The sequence below is a fragment of the Nanorana parkeri genome, unplaced genomic scaffold (assembly GCF_000935625.1).
Source record: "Nanorana parkeri isolate BGI_ZX_2015 unplaced genomic scaffold, ASM93562v1 scaffold1018, whole genome shotgun sequence".
Classification (NCBI taxonomy): domain Eukaryota; kingdom Metazoa; phylum Chordata; class Amphibia; order Anura; family Dicroglossidae; genus Nanorana; species Nanorana parkeri.
The window spans coordinates 273219-285804 of NW_017307286.1; the positions used below are offsets into that span (position 1 = coordinate 273219).

The 12586-nt window shown below is 39.5% G+C and overlaps 1 protein-coding gene across 1 annotated transcript in view; it reads right to left on the reverse strand.

Annotated features, from left to right (window-relative positions):
• Positions 1 to 12586, reverse strand: part of SYNJ2 (synaptojanin 2) — a 102117-nt gene that overhangs the window by 40791 nt on the left and 48740 nt on the right. The window contains exons 4-6 of the mRNA XM_018567185.1: positions 10407 to 10632; positions 6986 to 7072; positions 1735 to 1796 (exon numbers count right to left, since the gene is read on the reverse strand). Of these exons, the coding sequence (XP_018422687.1) occupies positions 1735 to 1796; positions 6986 to 7072; positions 10407 to 10632 (375 nt within the window). The remainder of the gene's footprint in view (positions 1 to 1734; positions 1797 to 6985; positions 7073 to 10406; positions 10633 to 12586) is intronic.

Here is a 12586-nt window from a genome sequence, read left to right on the forward strand (position 1 = left end):
GGATAATTACATAAATAACAGCTGAAATCTGATTTACTATGTAGGCCAAAATCCAATATTGTTTAGCTCTGTATTTTATAAATAAGGCCCACTGTATGCATTAAAACACTATGTATAACTTAATATGCTCAAATCACAACAAGAAGATGGATTGTTTATTAAAGCATAATTAAACAAACACATTTATAAAAAATTAATATATTGCAGCTTACCTGTCCTTAGATATAGTGGCTGCATTAGTTCTAACAGTAACACACTGTTAGAACTAATGACAACACTCCCTCACTGTACTTAAAATATGGAGGAGCAGTGTTGTCACCCTAGGCTGCTCTCTGGATTTGGACTACAAGCACACTTCCCCCCTTCCCGCATCTCCATAAGATAGAGGAGTCATTTACAGAAGGAGGCTAAAAACATTGTTTGAGATTTTAGTTTAAAAGCAGTTAAAAAGTTACAAGGGCATTTGATTTCTGGCAAAATAAACAGGTATTTTCTGTACTGAAAACTAAAGAAGCCACCACATCTAAGGACTGGTAAGCTGTAATATATTACATTTTTGTGCTTGAGTTAAAATATACTTTGATAAAATATCCTCTTCTGTTACTAAACTGATGCTGCCATGGAATCAAGCATATACGTGTTCCCATAATATCATCATTCTTTTCTAAATAGAAAGTACATTTGGATCATTACATTTCTATTACTTTACCCTGATTTCTTTTTGATTCCTTTGTTTTAGTCATACAAATAAAAGAAATAGAACTGAATACATAAGTCAAACTCTGAAAGCTGAAATAAACGACCTAGCAACCGTATTTAAAAAGAACACTGTGCACAAGATTTAATCAATGGTTATCTTCCTGGGAACGCTGCCATCTCCAATGCAAGGAGATACATAAAGCTTCATTAACCTGCCTGTGGAACATGACCTTACTGAGCCTGGTAGAATAATATGCACATCTAGGCTGTGCTGGGAAAAAAAACAATGAACTTTTACTCCTTTTTTAAGAAGAATTGGAATGTAGTCTCAGGTTTAACAGCATTAGGAATACAAATACAATGTACACATAAATCAAAACCCCCTATAAAAGGTGCATAGTAATAACATTATATCAAGTGTAAAGCTAAATAAAATGAAGCAATCCACTTGATATAAATAATCTCATCAATGTGCATGGATATATATATTACGGAAAATTGTTATCAATACTTACCGTAATTTTCCTTTCCTGGCTCTCCCCCATGTCAGCATACCACGGGTAAGCTCCACCTTCAACCCCAAGTAGGGCCACCTTCACTAGATGATAAATCCCCCCTGCTCCACTCACCACGCGTTCCATTACACGCCAAGCGAAGACACTACCAGGGAGGGAACCTATGCTGACATGGGGGACAGCCAGGAAAGGAAAATTACAGTATTGATAACAATTTTCCGTATTCCTGGCTCACCCCATGTCAGCATACCACGGGAGATAGCTAGCCACAAAAAACATGGGAGGGTTCATAATGCAAAAATTATTTATAAATTTAAAAAAACTAACAGCAAAAACTTAGTGAAGTGTCCTGAGCGAGGACAGAAAAAGAACGCGTAAAAACAGATATGCAGATTATGAAAGCCATATAAAACATGGCTTTCATGGTGTTTATTTTATATCCCTACATGTATTTCTGCAGGAAATGTATTTGTATCTTGTTGTAATATTCATTGTTCTAAGGGTTTTCGAACGTCCATACCTGTCAAACGCTGGTGCATTGGCCTCCAGTCCTCTAGTGAGCTTAAGATGATGGGAGCCAACCTGTAACAATGGAATTTGTGAAATTTAGCCTGATCTGAAAGTGAGCAGTGCAACAGAGAGAATAAGATAAACGCTATAATTTATTATAAAGCATATCATATATTATTTATGTTAACTTCAGAATGTAGAGGCCATGATTATAATACTTCAAAGAATCTTCCACTTATAGAATGTGACCAGAAAGAGAATTCTGGGGACAGTTTCTGCACAGCGATTAACCCTTTGCTCATTTAACAATGTAAACACTTTTACTGAAAAACAACAATATTCCCTCCTGGTCAGTGACATGCTTTCAAAGGATTTTTAGCAAACCTCATTGCACAGTCCTACTTGTTGCTGTATGTATTAGACTCTATACAAGAATTGTACGCACTTCCTACTACCTGTAGCTGCGTCCTACTTGCTGAGTAGGAGGGTCTTCCTGACACTGTCACATGATCAGTCCCACTGATGTCATAAAATAAAATCTAGGAACACAGAGGCTGGTGAACAAAGTGGCTGGAACTAAGTGGCGTTAAAACATTGCCTTTGTGCTTCTTTTTGGGATACTTTGAGTGCTGAATGTTTGTTTTTGGAATACGTGTTTTGTCTGTGTCTTTCTTCCCTCTATAGGTTGAACTCGATGGACTCACAGGCATGGGGACGATTTGTACACCATGGGGTCTATTTATAAACTGTTCACAGAGCCCTTCACCCTGTGAATATCAGTGAATGCTCATTCCTTGCAGATATATGCCAAAACAAACAATTTTTAGTTGATTCTTTACAAGGCAATGTATTTTCGAATGTTTTCCCCCCGTGTAATACCACATTATGGCCAGTAGATGGTGCCAATGAGTATAGAAATGAAATACTTATCTCATATGCACCATCTGGTGGCCATATTGCAACATTTTGGAATTATTTACATGTAAACATTCCCAAAAATTGCTGCACTTTTAAATGTTCTTTTTATATATTCACCTAGAGAAAATGTTCACAGATATTTGCAGGGTTAATGGCCCTGTAAATGGTTTATAAACAGACCCCAACTGTACATACTGCACACATTTATGTTATGTCTTAATTGTTTACCAAGGCAAAGCAAGATTTACCTATAAAATAGGACTGTAAATAGACCGCCACACCTCCAAATGGCACTCAGATCCTGAGAAATTGTGTCCTGGGACACCAACACTTTCCTGGCTCTCACATAGCTCTCCCTGGTCCCTCCTGCTAGCATCCACATTATTAGAGGATACAGTAATTAGGTGATGGTTAGCAGGAGGACCCAGTTAGAGATGTGGGGGACCCAGTTAGAGATGTGGGGGACCCAGGAGATCAACAATCCCAGAAGGTAAATATTCATCCTTTTTTTTACTGCTAAATCTTGCCTTAGTAACTTTTATATAGCGACAGTCGCTTTAACTCACTTCTGAACATTGTATGATTTACATTGTCACAATGTATTCTGCCAAATATTAATGATGAAAAAAAAAGAGTGACATCACAGTCATGCAATTAAGCAAAAAAATAAAAAATAAAATCACGTCGTCTTTGTGTCTTTCAAAATCTAGAAGCTGTTATTACAGCCATAATTATAGAAGGATTTGTCGGGGTTTTCAGGTAAGCTTCTTACATGTTGTAATACATAAATCCATGCCTGCCTGAAAGAACGATATGTTCTACTTATGTTACACGCCGTTCTTTTCTTCCAGGCAGGTAAATATATATTTAATATGTTGCAATTAGGGAAAATGGCTTATGTAGGAGCAATTTTCTCCAACTACAGCTTTCTTTACAGTATGCAACCGCTTGTTCATTTTTAGCACATAACATATGTAGAATAAAAACATCAAGTGCCCCTTATGCCTTATAGTAAATGATTTAGCTCATCTAGAAATATTTGCAGGACTTAAGAGTAGCATGTTAACAAACAGAGACATCATTTACACAACAAGAGGTGTATTATATAAACTACAAACTGGATTCAACGGCTGATCTTGTTTAAGCGCAGATAAAAAATGTCAGATTAAATATTGCACCCAATCTTATCTTCTGCCCCATGTGCTCCAAGATAGAGGCTCTGATAGTTTAGAGTTAGGACTGCACTATAAGAGGTGCCTTGGTGCGGCTGTTCGGCTTTCACATTTTCTGCAGAAGACGTGTATCCAAACCTCTGTTTTTAACCTTAGTGTGGAGACAAGTTTTTTTACAAGCTAGCTTGTGAGTGTGCCAGGAAAACTTTTTGCTATTTTACTGTTTAAAGCCCATTCCGTGTACACCTTACTGTATAGCTGGTGACGAATTGATGAGTGCGTTTGTCATCTGTTTTGCTTGACTGTTTTGGTGCAGTGATGCATGGGGGGTCTCAGCTGCCATTGGGATGTGCGGGATCCCTTGTGCGTCTCTGTGCCTTTAAGGGGGTTGGGCTTCCTACTGACAAACCCGCACCCAATCTTATCTTCTGCCCCATGTGCTCCAAGATGGAGGCTCTGATAGTTTAGAGTTAGGACTGCACTATAAGAGGTGCCTTGGCGCGGCTGTGCGGCTTTCACATTTTCTGCAGAAGACGTGCATCCAAACCTCTGTTTTTAACCTTAGTGTGAGACAAGTTTTTTTTACATGCTAGCCTGTGAATGTGCCAGGAAAACTTTTTGCTAGATTAAATATTGGAACACAAGGTTTCAGTTTGGCAGTTGATGTATATGATGCCTGAATATGATGTAAAGGCAATACACAGAAAAAAGAAATATAAACTCAAGAACTGAACTTATGCACATATACTACATAGCTGCCAGCAGAGTTCCCAGATCTGTGTTTTGGAAATCATCTCCAGGAAAATGATGACTTATTACACAACTAAAAATGTATCACAGGAAAGTGTAGTTGTTTCATAGTAAGTCATAGCCTCCATGAACAATCTAAGGCTTTAGAGAGCCATCTGTAGAAATATACCAGACTTTCAATATTGGTGAGCATGACAGTAGGCTCCCTTTTGCAGTAGTACCATATTACATATTTACCATCTACTCACGTTCTCTTGGCTTAGTTCCATAGCTAGTCTGAAAAAAGACATACTTTCATTGAGTAAAAACCACATCTCCAGAAGCCCTAATTGGTTCAGAGGAATGGTTCAAACCCTGTTCATATAGTTGTAACTAACCCTTCATATTTTGTTCTTAAGGTTTTTTATTTGCCTAGCATTAAAACATGTCAGCTATTTTAAATAATTAAAACTTAAAGTGACATTAATGTCAATCCCTCCCCCCCATGCTGCTTTAGGGGCTTACCTTAAGTGAGGCCTCTTGAGCCGAACATTTTCTTCCTTCCAGTGGTTTTCAGCAGTCGCTCCAGCGCTGGTGCCAGTCTCTGATCCAGCGCAGACTGCGGTCTCTTCCTGTCCCACAGAGTCTGTCCGACGTGCATGTTCAGGGCTGCATACATTGACTTACACTGTAGCACTCCTCCTCTCCCTGCCAGTGATCTCCACTGCACATGCGCCCGGCCCATCATCCTGCGCGGCCACTTGAGAAGCTTCAGAAATTCAGCCAGGAGCGAGTGGCGAAGACGGAGGTAAGTTTTTACCTCTTTGGTAACTTTTTTATTTTTTTTAAATGCTTTTGCATATATCTACTGCTTTCTAGCTAGTAGATATATGTAAAAAAAAAAAAGAGTTTAATGTCACTTTAAATGTCTGTCGAAAAAGAGGGCAGGTTTGTGTGTCAAAGGGAAAGTGGATCCCTACAAACGTAAAGATAACCAGTCCAATTGGACTTGCTTGAGAAAATGAACATTCACAGGGCTATACACTAAAGGGTGAAGTGTTTGGGGAAGGCAGGAGAACTGAGCAATCTAGGACAACAGAGCTGATCTGGAAAGTGAGCTGAATTGGAGAATTTTTCCAAATCAGTTATTTTGTCCTAGATTGTTCACTTCTCCTGACTTCTCCTTACTTCTCCAAACTCTTCACCTTTTTTTGGATAACCCTGGTAATTTTAAGAGCCAAAATGATACAAGGAAATGACTCATGAAGAGCCGATGTGTGAAGGAGAAAATGTTCCTCTTACTATTCTGTACTTAAAATAACACAAAACTCAGCTTTGAATCTCAAAAATGCATTTAAGTACCTTGACTATTAATAAAAAAATATAGCTTATTTGTGTATCACCCAGCTGTAAATCCTCAAATCTTCTCTGAATTCATGCTGACACTGTCCTTCCTTCTGGAGGGTGGCTACTTTTGTTCCCCATGGTCCCTGTGTGTGTTGTAATGTAGCCACCGCTCCAAGCTCACTCCTATGATGGACTACAATCTCACATTTCGTTTACTAACTTGTAGTGTGTAGTCAAAGATTGTAGGTCATCACGGGAGTGAGCTTGGAGTGGTGGCTACTCTATAACACACACAGGGACCATGGGGAACAAAAGTAGCCACCCTCAAGAAGGAAGGACAGTGTCAGCACAAATTCAGAGATGATTTGAAGATCTACAGCCGAGTAGATCTTCAAATCATCTCTGCAGAGTAATACACAAATAAATTACATTCATGTTAATAGTTAAGGAACTTGAATGCATTTTTAAGATTTAACTCCTGAGTTTAGTGTCACTTTAACCAGCTCCCGCACTCATTGGCTCTGATCCACCACCTCCTTTCTGGTTCATCACTATGATGGGTGGCCTCATTGACCAATAGCAAATTTGGGAAGGTATAGAAGAAATGAAGGGCCCAGAATGAACATGAGCTGTTTTCTATGTTTTCTAACCAGAGCGCCAAGATCTTCACTTTATCTTGCTTAGTAACACTATGAAATGTTAATGAGAAAGATAAGATTTTAAAAATAAAATGTACAAGATACCATTAATGTGTCACATAAGTGACAAGACTGATCTACTTTGTGTTCTTGTACTTAATAAACCTATGTATTTGTGAAGAATAGTTATAAGTTGCAAGTTACCAAGGGAAACATTTGGGTTAGTATATTTTAGCACATATTTCCTGATTTTCGAACAACCGTATTTATTTGGCTACTAATAAGGCTATCTGTTTTGACAAAAAAAAAAAAAAAGCATAAGCTTTACTCGGTAGACAATAAAAATAATTGTCTCCCTGACAGTAATAGATCACATTCCTTGAAAAATTCATTGTCAAGAAGATATTAAACCTCCAGGCTTTAATTTATTTTGAGACAGTATATCAATATACTTTACCTGTAGCCCTGTTTGTTCCCAGAATAACGGGGCGGATCCCCTGATCTGAATGAAGGACGATACATCATTATCATCTACATATATTGTCTGGAAAGAGAAATTAAATATTTGTCAATGGCTGCACTGAACTGACCCAGTTGATTAACAATAAGAGTGATTTTCTTTTTTTGCTAGTGTTTTTTTTGTTTATGTAACATATACAGTGAGGAAAATAATTATTTGATCCCCTGCAGATTTTGTAAGTTTGCCCACTTACAAAGAAATGAAAGGGCTATCATTTGTATCATAGGTGTATTTTAAATGATGGAGACAGAATATCAACCACAAATCCAGAAAAAATACATGTTATAAATTGAGTTGCAGTTCAGTGAGTAAAATTTGTATTTGATCCCCTACCAACCAACAATAATTCTGGCTTCCACAGACTGGTTATGTGGTACAAAGTCTAGTCCTGTCAATTTAAGAAGGTGCTCCTAACGACAACTTGTTATGTATATAAAAGACACCTGTCCACAGAATCTCTTTCTTCCATTCAAACCTCACCACCATGGGCAAGACCAAAGAGCTGTCAAAGGACGTTAGGGACATGATTGTAGACCTGCACAAGGCTGAAATTAGTTACAAGACTATCAGAAAGAAGCTTGGGGAGAAGGAAACAACTGTTGGAGCGATTATTCGCAAATGGAAGGAATACAAAATAACCAGCAATCGCCCTCAGTCTGGAGCTCCATGCAAGATTTCGCCTCATGGGGTAAGGATGATCATGGGAAAAGTGAGGGATCATCAGCCCAGAACTACACGGGAGGAGCTTGTGAATGATCTCAAGGCAGTTGGGACCACAGTCACCAAACAAACCATTGAGGGGCCAATGGATGGGGCCATGCATTGTAAAATATTGGATGAGAACCTATCATTTAAAATACACCTATGATAAAAAGTATAGACCTTTCATTTCTTTGCAAGTGAGCAAACTTACAAAATCTGCAGGGGATCAAATCATTATTTGCCACACTATATGGTTATTCTGTTTGGTTATTCTTTTTATTTTTTTCAATTTTGTGGGATATTTGTTAATAAATGTACTAACTGATTCTAGACATGGAATTTTTTTTTTAAAGAATTAAAAATCTAATAAACAGCATCTATTAAAAAAAACAATAAGAGTAAATAAAGTTTATGTGAGGCACTTTATATAACATTTGATGAATGTTAGCATGTACGAGGATGCACTTTTACTTATTTTTGCACAGAGCACTTTTATAGTACACAAGATTTAGTGCTACACAGTTTATTATTATTTGTTGATTTGAGCACAATACTTATTTTGCATTGGTAGCTATAGATATACAGTAGGTATAGTTGTTTTGTTTATCTGTTGCACTTAGTGCAGAAGTTATTTGCATATACAACTACTATTGCCAGCTGCTTCCTAGTTGCTTGGCTGATTCATGCTTCAGTACTTCAGACTAAAGCTGGCCATACACTTTACAACCATCGCACGACTTGAGTAGTGCGATGGTTGTAAAGTAATTAAAAGCTCGTATGATCAGCCCATCTTGGACAGGCAGATCGTACTTGCGATCATCGCTGAGGGGCGGGCTAATTTTTCTGTTAAAACATAGGTTTTGGGTTATACTCGTCATATAAGACGAGTATAGCCCAAAATAATGTTTAAATACACCCACTAACCTCCTTGGCGGTATTCCCGTGTGTGGCTCGGGGTTAATTTTCAATACCATAAGCCGTAACCCAGAGTCACACTCGGGATTACAGTTTAGCGTCTCTTACCTTGTCCACGATCCCCGCTGTGTCCTCCGTCTTCCATCCCTTGCGAGTGTCCGCGTCGCAGGGGAGCGGAACCGGTGGGGATTTTAAAAGTAAAAAAAAAAAAATAGAACAAAAAAAGGAAAAATAATAAAAAATAAATCAGACATCCAGGGAGGCTAATCTGTCAGCCCGCTGGATGTGCGGTAATACTGTATGTACGGTAGCTTTGGCTACATACAGTATAACGCGCTGAGCCAATCACGGCGAGCGATGTACACAACCTCTGCCAATCCGCACAAATTCAGACATGATTTGAAATTTATAACCGAGTGATACACAAATAAGATACATTTAGTTAGGGTAATTGAAAGCATTTTTAAAATGTAACTCCTGAGTATAGGGTCACTTTAAACAAAGTAAAAACAGTTGGAGCCCTTTCACACAGGCATTCTGATCAGGTCTACCCGTCAGGTTTTCAGGCAGATCAGAACGGAAGCCTGATGTTACTCTACGTGCAGCCAGATCTAAACGGTGGTGTGTTTGTTTACATCCGGTTATCCCCAACTCCAGCAGGTCTGGAAAACCAAAACGGAACAGAGTTCCGTTTTAGTGAACCTGCTCGTGGCATATGTCCTTTTACAACCTACATCCGACTCCTCATACAACAACATGAGTCTGGTAAAACTAGACGGGCACAGGTGTTACAGCGGTCACATCCGTTCTGAACTGCTTCAATCAGCAGGCATTCACCTAGAGAAACGAAGAATGGAAGGTGTTTGTAGACTTTCAGAAATGTTTCTAAAGAACGCTTAATCTGATGGGTATTTGTGTGTAAGTGAAAGTGTGGCTGCTGGAGTACTATTATTGGTATCTGGCAACCCAGGAGTAGGTGGATGATATAAAAGTGGGGTGTTAATATTTGTGAACTGATATCAAAAACAATAGCCATGGAAAAACACTCGTGTTCACATTTGTAACATCTCAGTCTTGCTGATCTGCAGACTCCTTGCAACCACTTCCTGTCAACATACATGCATTGCAATTCCTTGGTGGGTTTTTTGTTGATGACCCCAGTGGGCCATGCCTACATAGCCACTTGTATTCTCCACTGAAAACCCGTGTAACAGAGTGAAAAAAAAAAAAAGAAGGAGCACAATTGAGAAACAGAGCCGAAGAATCACAAAAAAAAACAGCAGGATATCGTCACTGTGCTGGATTTAAAGCCAATCTCCAGGAACATTTTCCCACTCCTCTGTCAGCTGAATGAAAACCGTGGGTTCCTTCATTGGGGGTCAATGTCATTGTCTGCATGACATGGACACTTCCTGTTGGTTGTCCAGTAGGAGGGACCTCTCAGGTTTAAGAAGAGGAGTGATGTCACGCAAGGGGACAGTAGGGGACCAGCGGTCTTGGGCGCATCTGCATCGCTGGATTAGCAGTCCCCTGCACTTGAATATGGCAATGGGGAGGGTCCCAGATGGGAGACTTAAGTGGGTATAACTTGCTTCAATGACAAGAAAAAAATACCCTGCAGTATGGGTTAGAGACTAGGGGAGGTAGGACAAATTATCACAGAATGGGGCTTTAAATAAGATAATTTATACCAGCTTGTAAGATTCATATTGTTAAGTGTAAAAGAAAAAGTAAACAATACCTGCTCCGTTTCAACAAAGTTAGAAACATGTCCATCATCATCTACTCCACGGATTTGGAACCTGGCACCAGCACGGACGCTGCTGATACGAGAGATAAGGCAAACTTTGGCTTTCCGATGGGAGGCATAGACAGTACGGATTTCTACCCCACCACAGATGACCTTCAACAACCAGTCAGAGCAGCTGACCTGATAGTGTTTCAAAGGCACATGCAGCAGTCTATTCCTGCAAACACAAATAAATGCATAAACTACACCAGATTACAGACTTCACAAGAGAGTAAGAACACAAGGTAAACAGTAATTGCTCTACATTTGATTGTCAACTGGCTTACATTTAACTACACCCTTGAGCACTATGTTGCATTTTAAAAGTGCTTGTGTGTAAAATGAAAAAGGCATTGTTATGAATGTTTAAAATAACTAATAAAATGTCAAGTTTTTACCCTGAGCTTACCCAGTTGCTTCATATATCCTGTTAGCACACCTACAAGGATCATCTAAAGCTGGCCATGTACCTGAACAATCTAATTGGATGCAGGCATTGTTCAGGTATTTTGACAGCCAGCGGGGCCGACTAGCAAGATACTGAAGCTTGGCCCAGTGGGAGATTCCTCCATTCTCACAGTTTAGCGTAGATGGAGGAATCTGTTGCACTTTTTCCATCTGACCATAGAAAATCTGCAGATAATCTATAGGTGTGTGGCCAGCTTTATACTGACCTTGTCTGCGCTCTCTCTCTGCTCCTCCCTCCATGGCAACCAGGAAAAAAAAAATCAGCTGTGTCAGTGACCTGGAGGATCAGTGAGATCATCCCTGAGTTATGTGAAAGTGCTCAGGCCTAGAAACTGGCTGCTAGACCCAAACATTGTCACACTGGAGCAGGTCACATACTTCTTCATACCCGAATCATTAGGTAGTGTCTTTGGCTGCAAAGGAGAAATCGCTGCATAAAGCTGCCTGGCTGTGATGGAGAGGAAGGATTGGCGAAGAAGTGCAGGCAAGGAGAGTATAAAGGGGTCAGCCTTGGTAGAAACACACTCGCTTTGCTCTGCATGGCCAAGGAGAGTGTAAGAGGGTCGGCCTTGACAGAGATACTGTCACTTTGCTGTACATGGGCAACGACACTATAAGGGGGTTGGCTTTGGCAAAGATACTGTAACATTGCTTTGCATGGGCAAGGAGACTATAAAAGGGGTTGGCCTTGGCCCGAGATATTGTCACTTTGCTTTACATGGGCAACGACAGTATAAAGGGATTGGCCTTGGCAGAGATACTGTTACTTTTCTCTACATGGGCAACAACAGTATAAGGGTGTTGGCCTTGGCAGAGATACTGTCACTTTGTTCTGCATGGGCAAGGAGAGTATAAGGGTGTTGGCCTTGGCAGAGATACTGTCACTTTGCTCTGCATGGTCAAGTTGACAGTGTCTGTTTAAGAAACTCATCCCCTCCTTCTCCATCCCTCACTGTAGATCTGGAGCAGACACAATGTTATTTAAAATATATAATTACATATACATATAATATTAAAAGTGTATGCCTGGCAAAATAAAAAAAAAAGGAGTACATCTCTGCAATGAATGCACATCTTCCTGCTGTTTTATTTTTTTGAATGTTATTTGCCCAGAAGTACACTTTCAAGTTATCCTGACATGGAAGAAAAACAGGACCGTCATTGCTGAACTCCTAAAAAAGCAAGACCTGTAACCAACGTCCAGATTACAAACATCAGACCAAAGTCAGAAATCTACACTTTTATTCTAGGCTAGTGACTCAATCGGTAGAGGTTGCATTTTTTTTTAGTCTTTTCTTCCCTTTATTTTTACCTCGTGATCCAGCCAATAAGTGTTTTTTGCAACTTTCTTTAACAGACTACAGCTGTCCAGCAAAAGTGGCAATTCTGACAAACCATTTAACACTGACAGGGGTGCCTACGATGGTCACCTTTTATACATCTATGTAAAACCTTTATCCCAAAAGGAAAAACAAAACTGCGACTGTAACGGCTTAAAAAGTGTTAGCTGGAGTTCTGATTTCAATTTGTTAGTCAAGTCCATCTAAATCTGCTAGTGTATCTGCCCCAGCGTTTCTCATCCTTTTTTTTAAAAGTCACAGCACCCTTTAAAAGTATGAAAAATCTTGATGCACCCCAGACTTAAATATCATAGAATGAAAGGG